The 19,199-nt window shown below is 49.0% G+C and overlaps 1 protein-coding gene across 1 annotated transcript; it reads right to left on the bottom strand.

Moving 5' to 3' along the window:
• Positions 1–2,930: 2,930 nt before the first annotated feature.
• ESYT1 (extended synaptotagmin 1) lies at positions 2,931–17,737 on the bottom strand. The gene is made up of 31 exons (XM_012753335.3): positions 17,244–17,737; positions 15,717–15,758; positions 15,384–15,518; positions 15,187–15,260; positions 14,988–15,060; positions 14,755–14,844; positions 14,520–14,575; positions 13,982–14,105; positions 13,718–13,894; positions 13,507–13,589; positions 13,195–13,243; positions 12,975–13,061; positions 12,784–12,876; positions 12,468–12,539; positions 12,153–12,239; positions 10,163–10,312; positions 9,682–9,837; positions 9,384–9,560; positions 9,139–9,221; positions 8,967–9,015; positions 8,770–8,859; positions 8,544–8,639; positions 8,194–8,265; positions 7,119–7,205; positions 5,166–5,306; positions 4,860–5,014; positions 4,651–4,749; positions 4,436–4,567; positions 4,248–4,353; positions 3,993–4,042; positions 2,931–3,803 (listed from the first exon to the last, which is right to left on the bottom strand). The coding sequence occupies exons 1-31, from the start codon at positions 17,631–17,633 to the stop codon at positions 3,764–3,766; spliced, it is 3,315 nt and encodes a 1,104-aa protein (XP_012608789.2). The 5' UTR covers positions 17,634–17,737; the 3' UTR covers positions 2,931–3,763.
• Positions 17,738–19,199: the final 1,462 nt, after the last annotated feature.

Raw genomic sequence — 19,199 nt, 5'->3', positions numbered from 1 at the left:
GAGCGAGACCCCGTCTCTACTATAAATAGAAAGAAATTAATTGGCCAACTGATATATATATAAAAAATTAGCCGGGCATGGTGGCGCATGCCTGTAGTCCCAGCTACTCGGGAGGCTGAGGCAGAAGGATCACTCGAGCCCAGGAGTTTGAGGTTGCTGTGAGCTAGGCTGACGCCACGGCACTCACTCTAGCCTGGACAACAAAGTGAGACTCTGTCTCAAAAAAAAAAAAAAAAAAAAAAAAGAAAAATGCTTGTGTGAAGAGAAAAAGGCCAGTTATAATATGATCCTAATTTATGAATTTGTATTCCTAAAATCATGTTAGCTTTTACTCCTGTTGTTGGTTAAACTGGTGGCCTTAAAAAAAAGCCTGCTGATATGCAACTGATTATGTGATTATGTTGCTACAATATTATAATTAAAAATTTTTAAATACAAAAAAAAAAAAAAGGCTGCTGCAGTTCCACACATTATATCCTCATACTGGTGACCCAAGCAAAAAGGGAGGGGCAATGACAGCTTTCTTCCGTCTATGCTATAGTCCCTAACTGACTTCCTTTTACATCTTGTTGACCACAGCTGGGTCAGAGTCATCCCCAGGGGCAGGGGAGGCTGGGAAAGTGAGTGTGTAGTAAAGATGATGGTGATTAATCCCTTGGGGCAGGCACCCTGCCGGCAGGAATGCTCTGGGGTTCTGTATGTAGGGAAGAGGGAAATGGCTGTTGGGTGGACCACGGTGTTGCCACACCTAGTTACTATAGCATGTTGTTTGATCCAATAAAGCCACATTCCAAGAGGGTAGTATTTGCCAAAGTCAGTGACAGCATACCTATATGCAGTTTATCTGCCTTCCTCTGGAGAAGGTATTCATGTATGTATGTCAAGTCAGCTGTTTTGAAAAATAACAGAAGTATATTTAATTACTGTGATTAATGACCCTTAATGTTTCTTTGTATATATAAGTGCAACCATGCGCTGAATTATGTCTCATCTTGTATTTAATATGTAGATTGGTACCTCTTCCTCTATGTATCCTGAACTTGAAGTTTAGGAAAGAGCAGGGAACCTTCTGAGATGGGAGAATTTGTGTCATGTACTCTAGATTTCTGGAAATGTAATTACTTGAGGTGATGAACTAGGTCAAGAGTGTTTCTTAAAATCATATGTTGCAAAATCCCCAGTTGTGTTATCTGAAGCCAGCTAGAACAGCAGGCCTTGGGCCAAATGCCCAGTATCTAAAAATTAGACAAGATACCTAAAAGTTTAAGTTTCTCTGCCTCATTCTAGAGTTTTTTCCCCAAGATTCTGGAGTTGTAGGGATCCTGGGGGTATAGCAATTAAGATCTTGCTCATGGCCCAGGCTTGGGATCCTCGTAAGTTGATAGGAATGAAGTAGAGATGGCAGAGGAACAAACAAGCAAGTAAATACAAAAGGATCACTGAAAACAGCAGCTAGGTTAGTGGATGTCAGGAGTTTAAATTCAATTTCTGAAAAGTGAATTTTGACAACTTGTGGAACTCAGCTTAGTCCTTTCCTGAGTCTTCCCTTTCCTCCCAGGAGGCAGCACCCTGAGGTTTATATTCTTCCAGAGAAGATTAGAAGGTCCCCTGAGGCAGTTATGAAATCCCCAAGTCCCTATTCTAGTGACTATTTTCAGTTTTTTGGGTTTTTTTTCTTTTTTTGAGTCAGAGTCTCACTCTATCACCTGGGCTAGAATGCTGTGGCATCAGCCTAGCTCACAGCAACCTCCAATTCCTGGGCTCAAGTGATCCTCCTGCCTCAGCCTCCTGAGTAGCTGGGACTACAGGCGTGCCACTAGGACCAGCTGATTTTTTCTATTTTTAGTAGAGATGGGGTCTTGCTCTTGTTCGGGCTGGTCTCAAATTCCTGACCTCAAGTGATCCTCCCGCTTCAGCCTCCCAGAGTGCAAGGGTTCTAGGCATGAACCACTGCACCCAGCCCCGTTTTCAGTATTAACTCTGCATCCATCTCACTCTCCTTTCATGTGGCAGTTAGAACAGATGGAGCACAGTTTCTATAGTTTGTGTTCCAGGAAAAAATCCTGTGAGGAGCAGAGTTCAAAATGAGCAGATCCATGCCTGGTGCGGTGGCTCACGCCTGTAATCCTAGCACTCTAGGAGGCCGAGGTGAGCGGATAGTTTGAGCTCAGGAGTTCAAAACCAGCCTGAGCAAGAGCGTGACCCCATCTCTACTAAAAATAGAAGGAAGTTAATTGGCCAACTAATATATATAGAAAAAAAATTAGCCGGGCATGGTGGCGCATACCTTTAGTCTCAGCTACTCGGGAGGCTGAGGCAGGAGGATTGCTTGAGCCCAGGAGTTTGAAGTTGCTGTGAGTTAGGCTGACGCCAGGGCACTCTAGCCCAGGCAAGAGAGTGAGACTCTGTCTCCAAAAAATAAAAAAATAAAATAAAATAAAATATAAAATAATAAAATAAAATTAAAAAATAAAATAAATAAAATAAAATAAAAAAATAAAATAATAAAATAATGAGCAGATCTAAATGGGTATAAAATATTTGTTTGTTGTCAGATGGGCCTGAAGCCTTTTGGAAATAGCTGAGTAGGTCCTGTTGGCACTGAGACACTAGGAGCCTGTGCTGTGGCATACACCTTCCAGGTTTACCAGGTTTAGGGATCCTCCCTTAGAAAGCCCACAGTGGTGAGCAGACAAGTGAGATGGGTAACAGGCACTGTGACTGGAACTGAGCTCACTCACCTGAAACCCAACAGCAGCTACTTCATACAGGCCCCTTGACCATCCTCAACATTCTTGGTGGCTGCATCCTCAGTAGGTTTTGACCATCAATTAAACTGACATGACTCATGGATTAAATAAAGGGGTTTGACAGAATAAACATCTGATGGATATCTTGGCTTCTCTATCTTTAAGGAAAAGAGCCACAGCTGGTTTGAGTATAATGTTTAATATAAGATACAGTGGATTGGCTGAGTTGGTGCAAAACTAAGAGTACCAGATTCAGTCTTGTAAGTGAGTTAACAGCCTAGGCACTTGGACAAAAAATTAGCCCTGCTGTCCCGGGTCCTCCAAGGCCTTCTGCACATCACCAGCTAGGGGCTCCAAGACTGAAATCTCATTACTTGGAGGCTTGGGTAGAATTCATGTGTCCCCAGTTCCCACAGTGAATCAAGAGGCTGGCCTCAGCCATCATAGCAGATACAATTTTCAGGACAGGCTTGAGGCAAATGGGGACAGAACTGGACATGGGGGACCTGGGCTGCTGTACACATGCTACATGCAGTAGTCCAAGAGGCTCACAGCTTGAGAGGCTGGCCTACGCACCTTCCCACCCACATGGTTATCCTCCCTGACTGCTCATGGTAGGGAAGAAGGTGACCATGCAGTTAAAACAGATCCTTCCAAAAGCTCTATTTGGCATAATCTAATGCCACTGCTAGTGCTGCCAGTGGCCAGGCACAGGTACTGAAGGCCCTGAGGAGTTGGGAGGAAGGGAGAACAATGTGCAGGCAGAGCAGGAAGCAGCCGGCTCAGGTCCCTTCCCCAGGAGCCCAGAAGAATAAAGGCCATGCAGTAAAGGGAACATGTGGTCCTTCTCTTTGGTCAGGCAAAGGCCCTAGTATGGGCCTGGAAGGTGAAAAGGCTGAAGGGTGCAGGCTCTGGCCTCAGACCCTAGCTTTAGGCTCATCACATGGAGGCGGTAACACAGTGAAAGGCAAGGCAAGACAACACAGCAGAGTCAGGCTGGGAATCGCTGGCTTCTAGGAGCTGCCCTTGTCCTTGTCATCCATTAGGTCATACCTGTGGAAACAAGGAGAGACGGCTTAGGTAGAAAATTGACTCTTTTGTCCTCTTATAAACGAGACACAATCCAAGGGCTTCTACACGTCATAGAATCAGTGGTTCTCAGCTCACGTTACGTCCTTTTTCCTTTCCTTGATTGAGATTTCTCCTACTAAAACATCCAGACCCTCTGACCCAGACACTCACCACTGGGCGGCACCCTGGGAAAGGTCTATCTCAGCAAGGTCCAAGTGTACCTGTGTCGGAGGATGGCAGGGGGCAAGATGTTATTTTGATATGACCCTGTCCTCTCATCACACACTCCTGATCCCAAACTACAGCACAGGCGATACAGTCAACTCTAAAATATCACCTGGGGGGCTTCCTTCCTAACAGGGACCACAGCCTTAGTCCCAGCAGCTTCCGACTCTTACCTCTGCCCTGCCCATTCTGCCCTCCTACCTTGCCCAGCAGCTCACGCTCTCTTGACATGAAGGAGGAATTAGACTTGACAGAGACATCCAGCTTTCGCCTGAGGGCCTCATCCAGCGGCAGATCCCACTCAAACCTGGAAGAGGACTGGGTGTTAGGTAGGGGCTGGGGTCCTTCCCAAGTCTGCCATCTCTCCACCTGAATGCCCACTCACTGACCGTTCATTGAATTCAGGACTTAGGGTCCTCTTCTTCTGTGAGGTCTTCCTCTTGGTGCCTCTGTTCTTGTCTGGCAGTAGCGACAGTGACACATAGGGGTCTGGGGGATCCCGTCCACTTTGTCGAAGAGCCCTGCGACAGGAGGATATAGGCGATAATTTAACCAGAGGCAAGGGACAGAGGGAAGCTGGAGGACAGGAGGGATGGGGTCTCACCGGCAACTGTGAACGATGCTGACCAGCTTTCGTTCTTCGCTGTAGTACCATATAGTCAGTTTCACCTGGCCCAGAGGCCCAGCTGGAACCTCAAGGGGACTGTGGGGAGACGGCAACAGGTTCAGGAGAAGGTAGAGAGAGCCTAGTGTACCTGTGACTCAAACTCCATATTCCTGTCTGTGCCTCATCTCTCTGTCCCAGCCCTTTACCTGTCAACGTGTGTTAGGCGCTGCCGGAGCTCTGGGGCTGAGGAGGTAATGGGAGGGAGCGCTCCCCAGACCTCTGGTTCTTCACTCAGAGACGAGGAGCTGTGGCTATAGCTGTGGCTGTGAGCTTCCACTCCTGAGTGCTGGGACACCAGGATCTAGGGGCAAGAAACCCGTGAGCTGGGCAGAATTCTCCCAGCGCCCTGGCTCTAAGACATGATCCTCTGTTCCCATCCCCTTGGCTGTACCTAGGCCAGGAGGGCCCTCCTCCCCTCCCTCTCAGCCTGCCCACCATCTCCTGGCACTTACCCCTAGCTGTGCTCTCAGCAGCACCTGCCCTTGACCATTATTGAGTGTAAACCATCGGTCCAAACAGAGCTGGTCAGCCGTGAGGAGCTCCGAGAGGGGCAAGGCCAACGAGCCCAGTGCACCAGTCCCCTCACCCCGAACCTGTGGGGCAACAGGACTGTGATCAAGGCACACACATGGATAAATGAGTTAATCCTGGTATTCAGGGTCCAAACACTTAGACTCGGGTGGGTTTGGTGAGAGATTCTCCTTTGAGAATGGCAAGGAAGCCATGGTAACAGTTGCTGGTCCCTCTTTCCTTCCTTCCTTAACCAGAGTAGAGCATACTAAACTTCCTAAATCTTCATAAAACTTTCAAAAATTACTTCCTAAACTTTCAAAAATTATACTAGTTATTACCTGTACAAAGTACAGAACAGTCAAAATGGAATTAAATGTAAATGTTTCCTGCTTATCCTATCCCCATTGCCATATTCCAAATATAACAACCTTTAAGCCCCTTCTGTTTTCTTTGTTCTAGTGTCATTTTAAGGAATATGCTTATATCTCTATTTCATGATTTAGATAAGTATCTACCAATTGCATGCTATGAAAGATGAGGAATTGAGCTCATTTATACCTCTTCTCTACCTCTGTTAGTGTTGACAGTAACATTATTTTAAATTATTTTTCTTTTCTTTTTTCTGTTTTAGAGACTTGGTATGTTGTCTAGATCCTTCTGCCTCAGCTTCCTACAGGGACCACCTTACTTAGAAACACTTTTCTTTCCTTTTTCTTTGAGACAGGGTCTTGCTCTATTGCCTGGGCTAGAGTGCAGTGGTGTCATCATAGCTCACTGCAGCCTCCAACTAACTCCTGAGCTCAAGTGATCCTCCTTCCTCAGTCTCTGGAGTAGCTGGGGGTACAGGTACACACTACTATGCGTGGCTAATTTTTTAATTTTTTGTAGAGATGGGTTTCGCTATTACCCAGGCTGGTCTTGAACTCCTGGCCTCAAGCAATCTTCCTGCCTCAGTCTCCCAAAGTGACCTGAATCACCACACCCAGCCTAGAAGCAATTTCTTGACTCTTCCCTCCATAAGAAGAAATCAGCATTCCTATATTACTTTCCATCTATCCTCTCCAACAAAAGCACATGGTGCTCCAACAAGAGGGAGAGGGAAAAACACTATATGGGCAGTAGATTTACCTTCTGGATTTCTCCCCTTGGATGTCCCTCAGAGATCTCAAATGCAAAAGTTCCCTCTCTGTGCACTCCCTGTGTCGGCAATGGCACCCTCACCCATCCTGTGCCAAAAACCCTGAGGTTATCATTTAGGCCGTTCCTTGTTCCTCCTCCCCCTTCCTGTCAGAACCACCTGCAAAGCCTATTGGGCCTTTGTCATGTCTTGCTTCAATTCCTCTAATAGTCTCTCTCTTCTTTTTTTTTTTAATATATTATATTATCATTACTTTATTTTTTTCTTTTTTTTAACAGCTGATCCAGATGGGATCTAATAGTCTCTTCACTGATCTCCTTGCCTCCTGGCTAGTCCTTCCCGTCCATTCCTGACCCTGCCATCAGCATGATCTTGCTAAAATGCAAATATGGGTCTATTACCTTCCTGCTGGCCTCTCTAATCTATAAGAAATGTGCCTTCATTCCTTTCTCAGCCTAGCATTTCCCTGCCTTTCTCTTCTTGGGCCAAGCCTATCTATCCTTAAACTCAGGGTCATCTAACGTGCCTTTCTTCCTACCTTCCCCTTTCCCCAGCCTGTTAGAATCCCTCCTTTTTTCTCCACAGTGCCTTTTTCCTCAGTTATTATTCTGGAAGTATTCTCTAATTATTTTTCTCTCAAAGCAGTGTGAGCTACATAAATGTAAGAACTTGATCTTTTATCCTGAATGCCCTGTGCCTGGCTCAGTGCCTAGCCTAGAACCTGCTAGACATTTGAAGAATAAGTTTACAGTACCTGAAACTCCAGGCTCTCAGCATGTGGTTTTCTGATGAGAAAGGAAGCACTCTCATCCCAGACAGGGGCTGAAGTTTGGGAAATAGTCTGGTGGAGATGAGGTGTTATGATCAGTGGTTTATACTGTCTCCTTTATGCTCTCATCGCTCTCATTCTTCCTCCCGCCCCTACCCCTGAGATGGGGTCTCACTCTATCACTCAGGCTGGTGTTGAACTCTTAGCCTCAAGACATCCTCCTGCCTCAGCCTCCTGAGAGCATGGACTCAAAGCATGAGCTACTATGCCCAACTTCCCTCCTATTCTTAACCCTGCAGTATTTGCTAATACCTTGGTTTTTTGTTTGTTTTTTGTTTTTTGAGACAGAGTCTCCCTTAATTGCCCAGGCTAGAGTGAGTGCCCTGGCGTCAGCCTCGCTCACAGCAACCTCAAACTCCTGGGCTCAAGCAATCCTACTGCCTCAGCCTCCCCAGTAGCTGGGACTACAGGCCTGTGCCACCCTGCCCGGCTAATTTTTTCTATATATATCAGATGACCAATTAATTTCTTTCTATTTATAGTAGAGACGGGGTCTCACTCTTGCTCAGGGTAGTTTCGAACTCCTGACCTTGAGCTATCCTCCTGCCTCGGCCTCCCAGAGTGTTAGTATTACAGGCGTGAGCCACCACGCCCGGCCTGTTTTTTGGATTATTTTTTTTTTTTTGCCTCTTACCACTCCCACACCAATAACTTAGTTTCTTTTTGTTTTTTTTAAGACAGAGTCTCACTTTGTTGCCCAGGGTAGAGTGAGTGCCGTGGCATCAGCCTAACTCACAGCAACCTCAAACACCTGGGCTCAAGCAATCCTCCTGCCTCAGCCTCCCGAGTAGCTGGGACTACAGGCATGCGCCACCATGCCAGGCTAATTTTTTCTATATATATTAGTTGGCCAATTAATTTCTTTCTATTTATAATAGAGATGGGGTCTCACTCTTGCTCAGGCTGGTTTTGAACTCCTGACCTCGAGTTATCTGCCCACCTCAGCCTCCCAGAGTGTTAGGATTACAGGCGTGAGCCACCGCCCATGTTCTACCAATACCTTAGTTTTATGAGAAGTATCTCCCACGGTTAGGGTAGCGTAAGGGCTGGGAGGCTTGGTGCCTTTTCGGAGCTGGAAAGAGAATATTCATTCAGAATGTGAAAGAGAAATTGAATTTAGTCCCAGTTAGGCAGATCCCTCCAACAAATTATATTCACAGCCAGCAGCCATGTCTCTATTATTACTTGACAGCCACTACCTTCGTGGCCTTGGACAGACAATTCTTCTCACCCAGCACCACTGTCAGAAAGAGAGGGACCATTTACTACTCCAAACACACCAGGAGCATTCAAACCTGTGGAAGGTGAAAGCAGAGCCAGGGAGTTTTGGGGCATGGGGGCAGATCTCACCGGCAGGTCCTCTGCCCGCTCCAGGTAGACAGATAGCAGGGCTGCTGCCAGTTCTGCACTCTTCTGAGTCTGGATCAAACTGTTCACCTGCAGCACCTGGGGGAGGCACACGGCAGGCTAGGCAATGGCAACTGACACCCTAAGGCCTGGCATGTGCCTTGAAAGCTGAGGAGAGCTCACCCTGCCCCGTCTTGGGTCCCTTCCTTCTTCCAGACTCCATCCTTACCTCCTCTAACTCAGCAGCAGTGGGACGGGGTGTCAGACGCTCCAGGCGCAAGTGCAGGCGGCCAGATGGGACATCTTCGAGGGTCAGCCACTGTGGAAGTAGGGAGGTGAAGACTTGGGGATGTGAGGACAGGAGAACTATGAGAATGAGGCTTGGGTAAGATCAGGAGGGATTACTGATTCTAATCCAATGCTCACCTCATCAAGGAAGCCACTGTTTAAGACTGTGGTGAGACTCACTTTACACCTGTAGAGGAGAAAAATTTAGACAAGAGGTAGATGGTCAGAATTGAGTCTCTCTCTCTGAGGCCAGACTCCATGGCCTACAGACGCCCAGCCTGTCTGCCCACCTGGACTCCCACCCTCTCACCTGCCCAGAAAGTCATCCTTGTCCAAGTCCTTGTCAAAGACTTCAACCTCTAGCTCTTGGCCCGGAATTGATGTGACAATCACCTAGTGGGAGAAAATAGTGCAGACAAAAGAGGATTCTCTCTTTTTCCTCTCCAGATGACTGGACTCCCAACCAGCTGAACCGCAAAGGTTTTGGGACTACTCTCAGAGGTGGGGGTAATACTGGGGCAGAACTGGGAGGCATCCTAGACACTCGATTCGGACCTCAAAAACCTCATTCCAGCGGGGATTGAGATCTTCCCGAACAACACGGCTCCGGAAGCTTCGTCCTGCCAACTTTAGTTTGACATAGGGGTCTGACTTGCCCTTCACCAATCCCCCTAAGAAACGGTCTTTGGCAATCAGGTCCTGGGCCTCTAATACATGGATCCGAAGCACATTCTGCAAAAGAGACAGATGGGGCAGCGGATGGCAGTCAAAGGGAGGGAGACCTGTCTACACCAGCCCTGCGCACACTCAGGGTGGGCATACAGGCCCTCGTCCTTTCTAGATATAGACTTACCTCAGTCCCAAAGTGGCTGTTAGGAGTTGTGTGACAGGGTCGGGGTGGGGCATCCACACTGCTGCCCATCTGGGTGCTCTCACTGTCCAGGTCCCCAGCACCAGGAGTGCCAGGCACAGTGGGGAAGCATACTTCTGATGAATCCAAGTACAAGATCTGGGAAGGGTACCAAAGGGTACTGAATCAAAGAAGTACAACTAGTCACCAGTAGGCAAAGTGTTGGAGGTAGAGGGACAGAGTAGGGACTCTGACCAGGTCCCTGCCTTAGCTGGGCTCATCTCTAGAATGTTCCCTCCACACCCTCTCTGACTCACACACCTCACACACCATTCCTTCCACCAGTCAGATTGACAGTTTTGTATGTCTGTTCAGTATTTCGACATATACTAGCTCATTTAATCTTACATGGCTCCCCGCTTCCTTACTAGCAAGGAATCTATAGCCCTTTCCCCTGCCCCTCAGCACTTCCCCCATTTCTTACCCTCATGACCAGTTTCATGTAGAGCCTAGAGTTTGGGCCAGAGCTGCTGAGCTGGAACCACTGGTCCAGGGTGAGTTCAGGGGAAGTCAGCAGGCGAGACAGAGGCAGGGTCAGGGCTCCTAAAGTCAGGGCCCTGGAGTCATCCTTCACCTATAAGCACAGGAGGAGGGAATAGAGTTAGGGATTAGGGAAATGGGAGGCACACTGGGGAAAGTTATAACATGGGTCCAGCTTCACTCCTCTTTGTACCAGTCATAAACCTTTTGCTGTACTTGGGGCCATCTTTTTAGTCTTCTGCCTCCTCCTTGGTCCCTTCCACCTTTGTTCATTCTGGTCCTACTACTTGGAAAGTTCTTATTTTCCTCCCTCGGCCTATTTAATTCCTATTCATCCTTCAAAGGCCAATTAAAACTCTATTTGCTTTATAAAATCTCTCCAGTTACTCCAGCCTCTGACTTTCTCTGGCAATCCTCAGTAGTATACTATGAGTATTTTACTCCTACTAGTTAACATGCAATTGTTCTTGAATGATTTCATACACCTGTGTCTTGTCTATGAAACTAGCCAGTAAGTTCTGTGAAGGAAGATACCTTTGAAATGCTAGGTGTTAACAATTTATTGAGGCATAATTTACATACCATAAAATCACTTATTGTATGTAATTTCCAATTACATACCATGTTTCCCCAAAAATAAGACCTACCCATAAAATAAACCCTAGCAGGATTTCTAAGCATTTGCGCACTATATACCCTACCCCGAAAATAAGACCTAGTGATGGGTGTGGCTATGCAGTATATCTGCACAACCCATGCATTTCCTCTCAGAGCGGTAAAGAAGACAAGCAGCCCTTCTCATCTGCCCCATGAGAGCTCTATTGCTCTGACATGAGAGATTGGGGCCAATGGTTCTAAAGGAAATAGAATCACAAGAAATTCAGGATGGAATTCAGGGTCTGGAGAGTTATGATGATGTTCCAGAAGAAGACAACTATATTTGAATAAATGTAGACTGCTGTACCGTACTTAAAAAAATAACACATCCCCTAAAAATAAGCCTTAGGGTGGCCAGGCACGGTGGCTCACACCTGTAATCCTAGCACTCTGGGAAGCCGAGGTGGGTGGATTGCTCGAGGTCAGGAGTTCAAAACCAGCCTGAGCAAGAGTGAGACCCCGTCTCTACTATAAATAGAAAGAAATTAATTGGCCAACTAATATATATATATATATACAGAAAAAATTAGCCGGGCATGGTGGCACATGCCTATAGTCCCAGCTACTTGGGAGGCTGAGGCAGGTGGATTGCTTAAGCCCAGGAGTTTGAGGTTGCTGTGAGCTAGGCTGACGCCACGGCACTCAGTCTAGCCTGGGCAACAAAGTGAGACTCTGTCTCAAAAAAAAAAAAAAAAAAAAAAAAAAAAAGCCCTAGGTGTCTTCTTGAGGAAAAATAAATATAAGACCCTGTCTTCCTGTCTTATTTTCGGGGAAACTAGAGAGATAGGTGGGGAACAGTAGAGACACTGGGGAGGTAGGCAATCCAGGTAGACGGATTAAAAATAGAGATCAAAGGAAGAGAGAAGCCTGGGTGAGCTGGCTCACGCCTGTAATCCTACCACTCTGGGAGGCCAAGGTAAGAGGATTGCTCGAGGTCAGGAGTGGGAGACGAGACTGAGGAAGAGCGAGACCCCATCCCTACTATAAATAGAAATAAATTATCTGGACAACTAAAAAAATATATATATAAAAAAAAATTAGCTGGGCATGGTGGTGCATGCCTGTAGTCCCAGCTACTCTGGAGGCTGAAGCAGAAGAATTGCTTGAGCCCAGGAGTTTGGGGTTGCTGTGAGCTAGGCTGACGCCACGGCACTCACTCTAGCCTGGGGAACAGAGCGAGACTCTGTCTCAAAAAAAACAGGAAGAAAGAAAAAATGGTGCAGATCTGTGATGACAGAACAGAGTATTCAGGAGGGATGAATAGGTGATTATCTCACTTGTACGTCAAGCTCCTGGTTTCGAGGGTCTTGCAGGAAGAACCGGAAAGCTTCCTCCCACGCTGGGCAGTTGGTGCTGTAGACAGCCTGGAGATGTGGAGGATGGGATTAAGGGTACATGCAATAGCACCTTTCCCTTTCTCCAAAATACCCTTGCATTTACAGGCATTCTAAAGGAAGATTTTATCCCAAGAACAGTCCTCTCCCCCTGACATAACACCTTTCCCAATGATGTCCCAACAATGAAGATTTTATCCCAAGAACAGTCCTCTCCCCCTGACATAACACCTTTCCCAATGATGTCCTAGCCCTCACCTTGCTCTCCTGAGTCACATCCTGAATTGACAGTTGTACCATGGGGTTGGGTTCTTTGTTCCCTTTCTTTAGCTGCAGGGGATAGAATTCAAAGGTCACTGTTTCGGGGGATTTTGTTTTTGTTCCGGTGAAGGAAGGTAGGATCTCATCGGAATCTTTTCCCCGAGGTGGATCTGATCTATTCCTTGGAACCCTTGTGTTACATGTTGCTGCTTCTGGAGCAAAACAGGCTGGGGGCATTTGCACTCAGAAAGGGAGCAAGGGAGGGTATGGGAATGCTTCATCCAGGACTCCCTGCTCACCCAGCCAAACTTACAGGAAGATCTTGGGCCCGATCCAGGTAGACAACTAAGATGGCAGCTGATGGTGGCTCCGGTCGAGAGGAGACTCCCTGGTTCCACTGTAGAACCTGGGGTGGGAGTGGTAGTCAGACCTTGGTCCCCCAGCCTGGTATTCTTCCAGCTCCCTACTTTCCCCTGCCAGCTTTCTGTTTCCTGTGTGGCCTACCTGCTCCAATTTTTCTGCATCTGGCAAAAGTGACAGCCATTCTAGCCTCAAGTGAACTTGGCCCTGCCCACCTTGCAGAGGGAACCACTAGAAGGAGAGGTAGAACAAAGTGAGGTGTAGTTGAGATCAGATACCTCCCCAACCATTTCCCCACCAATGTAGCAACTATTGTCTGCCCAGAAAGTGAGACCACCCCTACCTTCCTCTTCTCCCAACTTACATCATCCAGTACTCCAGCCTGTAAGACCTTCCCCACATCCAGCTTCATTCTGAGGGGAGGAGTAGGGAGATGGAGAGTGTTGTATTTATTAGCATGTTAATGGCCTTCCACTCACCCACCCAGAATTGACTGGCAGATCTCAGACTCCTTTTCCTTATATTCAGGAGATAATTAGTGTGTGCATGAGTGCACTCATGGTAGGGGTAGGGGGTGGGGAGGTTAGGAAGGTTTCCCAGGCCCACAAAACAACTGTAATTACCTCTAGGACCTCAGTAGCATTGGTCTATAGAATCCCAACAAAGGCAGTCTCACCTGCCCAGAAAGTCATCTTTGTCTGGATCCTTGTCAAACACCTCCACTTCAATCTCCTGCCCTGGGACCTCATGTACCATCACCTGGAGAACACAGAGGGATAAGGGTCTCTCTCGTGGGCTGTAGCTATGAGGATTATCCAATCAGGGTCTTCTCTCACAACCTTCTGGGCCTCCCCATCTCATGCAGCCAGGCTCCTCAGCTCTCCTACCTCATAAGTTTCCCTCCACTGGGGGTTGAGTTCCTCATCGATAACACGACTGCAGAATGTCTGGGTGCCCAGGCGCACGATTGCATAGGGATCTGACTTGCCCTCAATCAGGCCCTTCACATATTTGTCCTTGGAACTCAGCCCTTGAGCAGCCAGCAGGTGAATCCGAATAATGCCCTGGGGGAAGGAATCAAAATGGTGAGAAACTAAGGACCCAGTACAGGGTTCTTGAGAGAAGGATCCATATAATGGGAGAGGCCATACCCTGGGCAGAGGGGACCGCAACTGAGCCACATCTTGAAGGTTAGGCACAAGGGGCACCAATAATCGGTTGGGTAACACTAAGAAGGCAGCGATGGAGTCCATGATCATGGTGTCAGAGAGTGAGCTGAATAGGGGAGTAGAAAAGGAAGGTGTATGGCCCCAACTTCCAATTTCCCCCACCCCCAACTATGCTTCCCACAGCCAAGAGAAACCTAAAGCTTAAGGAAGTCCTTTCTCAAAAATCCCTTTTGCTACTCTTCTCTCATAATTCCCCACCTACTGCTCTCTCCCTTGATCAGTGCCATCCCCGGCTTCTTCTTTTGCAGTTTTCAGTCCTTTCCATTCCCTACCAAAAATGTATGCTCCTCCCACAGAAGAAAAATCACTATATGAAACTTTTCAGGGGTATCTGTCTTATCTCCCCAACTAAAGTCAAGGCTCCTGGAGGGCACAGGCTGCATCTCTTACAGCTTTGTGTCCCTTAACCCCCCAACCCAGGGCCGGATCAGTTAGCAGGTAGGCAGTAAAGCCTTGATACCTAAGTCCTGGGATATCCAGCAGGTTAGTCATCCCTGTCCAGTTGATGTCCAGGGTCTGAAAGGAAAGAGCCGAGGGGTCAGGACAGATCCTATGGGGCATGATCACACCCATCCCAGTTGCCAGACCCTTCAGCTCTCTTGTCAATTAACTTGTCATTCTCCATAGCCATCTCCATCTTTCCAGTCCTCTCTGTTTCCTCTGCTTCCCCATCCCCCTGCAATGTTTTCCCTTACCGGGCGTCGGATAAAGAACATCGACACAGCTCCCACGAGAGGAATGTCCCCAATAAGTGGCTCAAGAATCACCCGCAAGACACCGTGTAGCTGGGGCAAGAAAAGAAGATCAAAGTTTTTCCCCAGAAAAAGCTCTCTAATCTCCCAGGCTCCCCTACCCTTGGTTTTCCCGACCTCCCACTTCCCCATATCCCATGTAACTTAGGGGAAAGACTCCCTACAACGTGCCTCACCTGCATGCCCTTGACTCCTGCTTTGCAAAAATATTTCTTCACTTCCACATCAATTTGCACATCACCTACATAGCTGGGGGTTGGTGAAGAGAGAATAAAGGGGTTACTACTAGGCAAATGTGAGGGTTGGGGGGAGTAAAGCAGCTAGGAGTGACCAGGACACTGGAGGGGAGGCAGGAAGAGCGGTGAGTAGCACTACCTGACGTTCAAGTCCAGCAGGATCTGTTCTTTTCTCTGACCAGGGTGAACCTTGACTCCTATGATGCGCAATGGCTGGGGAGAGATGAACTCTTGAGAGAGGGGAGGGAACAAGAGGAGGACCGCATACCCTCTGGGCCACCCATGCTCCCTATCCCATTTCCCCCCACCCCATTACTTTCTCTCCTACACACATACCTTTTCACCCAGTTCCACTCGTGTAAATGTAAATGTCTGCAGATGGGTGTTGGATCCCCGAACAGCCGGGGCCACAGTTTCTGCCAGAAGCTTCTCCATATACTGGCCCAGGAAGGGCCAGACCTGGGCCACAATCTGGGAGGAAAGGGAGGTGGTCACAGGAGATCCTGATCTTCCCTCTAAAGGCAAATTCCTTCAGAACCTTTCCCTCAGGAGCGCAATAGGGGACTAGGCTGGGGGCAGGGAGAGTTGAGGTGGGGCAGGGACCAGCAAGAGGAATGAACCCCCATTCTCCCCTCATGAAGAATAAAAATCAGAACAATCAATGCTCACCTTATTTAGCCATTCGGCCTTTTCCACATCTGGGAAGCTGACCTGGAGGTGAGGAAGGCAGAGACAGTGATGAGCGTACCCTCTCCCTGTGGTTTGCTACCAAGGAGTGGGCGGGATGCTTGTAGAGGAGAAGGAGTGTGTAAGTGTGACAGGGACTCCTTGCACGTGGTGGGGAGGGCTGGGACGTCCAGAGGTTTCATTCCTTACAGAGTTTGGGGGCTGAAGTCTCTCTATTAAGGGGAGCTGACAGGGTGTGGGCCACACAAAGTTGCTTTGTGGCTAGCTCAGGGATGTGAAATGACAGCTGCTGGGGAGAGAGGAGGAGGGAGGAGAAGGGCACATTCTTTCTGGAGGGGGAGGTCCAGTCGAATTGGGAGTACAGGGCAATTCTGGGATTTAAGAAGTCCTTCCCCCTCTCCCCTCATTCTGGGGCCTCTATAGCAAAAAGGTCGGAAAGGGAAGCAAATCCTTGAGTCAGGGAGGGATCAGAAGAGCTAATTAGGCTCTGGCTTTGTGTCTGTTTTTATTTCTCTCTTTCTTTCTGTGTGACTCCTTTTGTGGGAAAGGACACCTGTGCTTAGCATTGTGAGGTAGGAAGGTTAATTTCCACGTGAGGAGCAGTAGGCATACAGAGTTGCCGCCTGGGCTACAGGTTTCCTAGGACCATTTCTCCCCCTTTCTCCTCCCCAGTCCAGGGCCTAGGAAGCATGGCTATGTCTGCTTAGTGTCAGTTTTAGTTCCCCTCTTCTGCCATTCTCCCCTGGACTGGCACTTCTGCTGGGAGGGGCCGGGTAACGGGCTCTGCCTCTGCGCCGCAGGGTGCAGAAATAAGGGTCTCAACCCAACCGAGCAAGCGCAGCCCACAGTCCGGAAAAGGGTGGGGCCGGCCAGGGGCGGGGGAGTGTGGGCAGCGGGCACTGCAGCAGCCGCACTCCCCTCCTCCCGCACCCCCGCCCTCCGTCCAGCAGCCGCCTCTGCTGCGCTGCAGCCCGGCTGCAGGAGGCTGGAAAGCGACTGCAGGAGGGTCAGTCCAAGTCCTGGGGCTCAGCTGAAAAGTGCTCCTGGGGCTGGGTCCCTGCGGGAAAAGGGAGAACCTTATGGCCTTAAGTAGGTAAAAAGTCTTGAGGAGGACAGGAGAGGCGAGGGAACCCTTTGAGCAGTAACGGGGATGTAGATGCCCAGAAGCAGCAACGGTGCGGGCTGGCTGGCACCAGAAGCCAAGAGGGGCGCTCAGGAGAGCTGGCTGGGAGGGAAAGCCTCAGCTGGGACGAGGGCCCCTCATGTTCTTACTGCTGTCGCCCAAGAGTAGAGGAAGAAATCCTGATTCTAGGCATGCAAAAAGGGTGTGGGTAGTAGGTCCTAAGAGTGGCGCGTCCCAGCAGGCAGGCGGCTAGCAGGGTGAGAGGGGAAATTCTGGGGCCCCCGTCCCAAAGTAGGGAGATGACTCTAGGGATAGGGAGGGAAAACCCCAGACTGAGGGGCTGGGAGCGGGCTGTGCTGCACCGAGGACCTAGGGCGGTCACTCACCCAGGCAGGTAGCTCTCGATGGCTCATATAGAGAGTTTTCGCCGTGAGCTGCTCCTCATCGTCCAGGAGCTGCCTCGCTACTCGAAGGCTCCGTTCTTTCCCCTCGCGGACCCGGCGCCAGCCCAGGTAGAGGGCGAGGCCGACGAGTACGAAACCCAGGCTGAGTCCCGCTGCCCCGGCCAGGTACACCGGCACCAGCACCAACAACCGCCGCCCGAAAGAAGTCAGCACCGCTAGGGCCTCGCCCGCCGCTCCTGGGCCGGCAGGTTGGCCCCCGGAACCCCGGTCGGGTTTCGTGTGAGCTGCGGGGGGCTGGTCAGGGGGGTCGGAGGGGGCAGAGGGCTGGTCCTTCGGGCTGGGGCTGGAGTCCTCTCCGGGAGGGCGCTCCATTGTGCCACCTCTGAGGGGATCCGCCCGAACCGGAGACCAGCTGGAGGTTGCCGGGTCTTGCGGGCAGCTCCCCTAGGCAAACGGTGATCCCCAGGATGGGGGAGGGGACTTCAAGCCACGCCCACCCTTTCTGCCGGTTTGGGTTGGTCCGCGCCGCATAGACCGAGGTGGAGTTAAAAGGTTGAAACCCCTCCCCTCTTCCGCGGAGAAGGGAGAGGGGATCCGAGAGGCTGGACCTCCCTGATTGGACCAGAGTGCCCAGATGGGGTCTGGGACGGCGGGAAAAGGAGGAAAGGGGCTCAGGGGCGGCATTTGATTGGTAATAAAGACAAGAGGGCGTGGTGTACCAATTAAAGAGGAGAGGCCGGACCGAGAGCTCCCCCACGTGGGATTCGAGTGCCTGCGGTGTGATGTCATGCAGAGCCGCACCGCCAATTACTCGGTTTTGTAGAAAGCCCAAGTTCCGAAGTTGAGGGGTTGTGGAGGGTCAGGATTTCTTTCCATTCGGACGGTTTGGCAGGATTTGGTCTAGGATTCCTATATGTTCGTTGGGCAATTTTCCCTGGTTTTCATACTCTGAGCACATTCCTTATCCTTCTTTTCTTGGCCACTCTTGCAAAAGGAAAAGAAATTACCCCATTCGGAATGGACGTGTTTGAGAACCGACCCTGCCTATCCTGTCTCCAATCCTCTACCTTTTCCGTGCAGTGTAACGGCTGACGCTAGAGAAAACTGGAAAGCCAGGGAATTACAAATTTGAGATAATCCAGCCTTCAGAGAAGAAAAAAAGAGGAGCGAATAGGAAGTGAAGTTTTATTTCGTTTTGGAAATCCCCAAGAGTTGGCTAGTCATCTCTACATAGAGAATGTTTCTTTTTTTTTCTTTATTTTTTCGCTTTTATGAGTAGCTCTCTTTGCTGGACACAGAGGATGGATTAAGACGAAATTGGCGCCAAAGGCAGGGCAGCCTCAACTGCAGAGGAAATTATTACATTTTCCAAGAATTTCCTGACCCTGAAGAACTTTGAGAACACTAAATAGAGGAATTAAGAGTAGTGAGACAGCCGGGTGCGGTGGCTCACGCCTGTAATCCTAGCACTCTAGGAGGCCAAGGCGGGCGGATTGCTCCAGGTCAGGAGTTTGAAACCAGCCTGAGCAAAAGCAAGACCCCGTCTCTACTCTAAATAGAAAGAAATTAATTGGCCAACTAATATATATAGAAAAAATTAGCCAGGCATGGTGGCACATGCCTGTAGTCCCAGCTACTTGGGAGGCTGAGGCAGCAGGATTGCTTGAGCTCAGGAGGTTGAGGTTGCTGTGAGCTAGGCTGACACCATGGCACTCTAGCCTGAGCAACAAAGTGAGACTCTGTCTCAAAAAAAAAAAAATAGTGGTGAGATGATTCTGTTTCTCATTTGCCTGAGTTAGAAGAAAAGTTTGCAATACAGGCATAGAATCAATGCAGTTCTACATTGTACTGTGTAGGTTTACGAAGGAAAAAATGCAGGGTACACTGATGATTATTGTTACTAGTTAACTGGTCTTAGTGAAGTGTTGTCCAGAGAAG

This window comes from Microcebus murinus, chromosome 10 (assembly GCF_040939455.1).
Source record: "Microcebus murinus isolate Inina chromosome 10, M.murinus_Inina_mat1.0, whole genome shotgun sequence".
Classification (NCBI taxonomy): domain Eukaryota; kingdom Metazoa; phylum Chordata; class Mammalia; order Primates; family Cheirogaleidae; genus Microcebus; species Microcebus murinus.
Note: the sequence above shows the minus strand (reverse complement) of the source record. Positions and strands in the feature narration are given on the sequence as shown.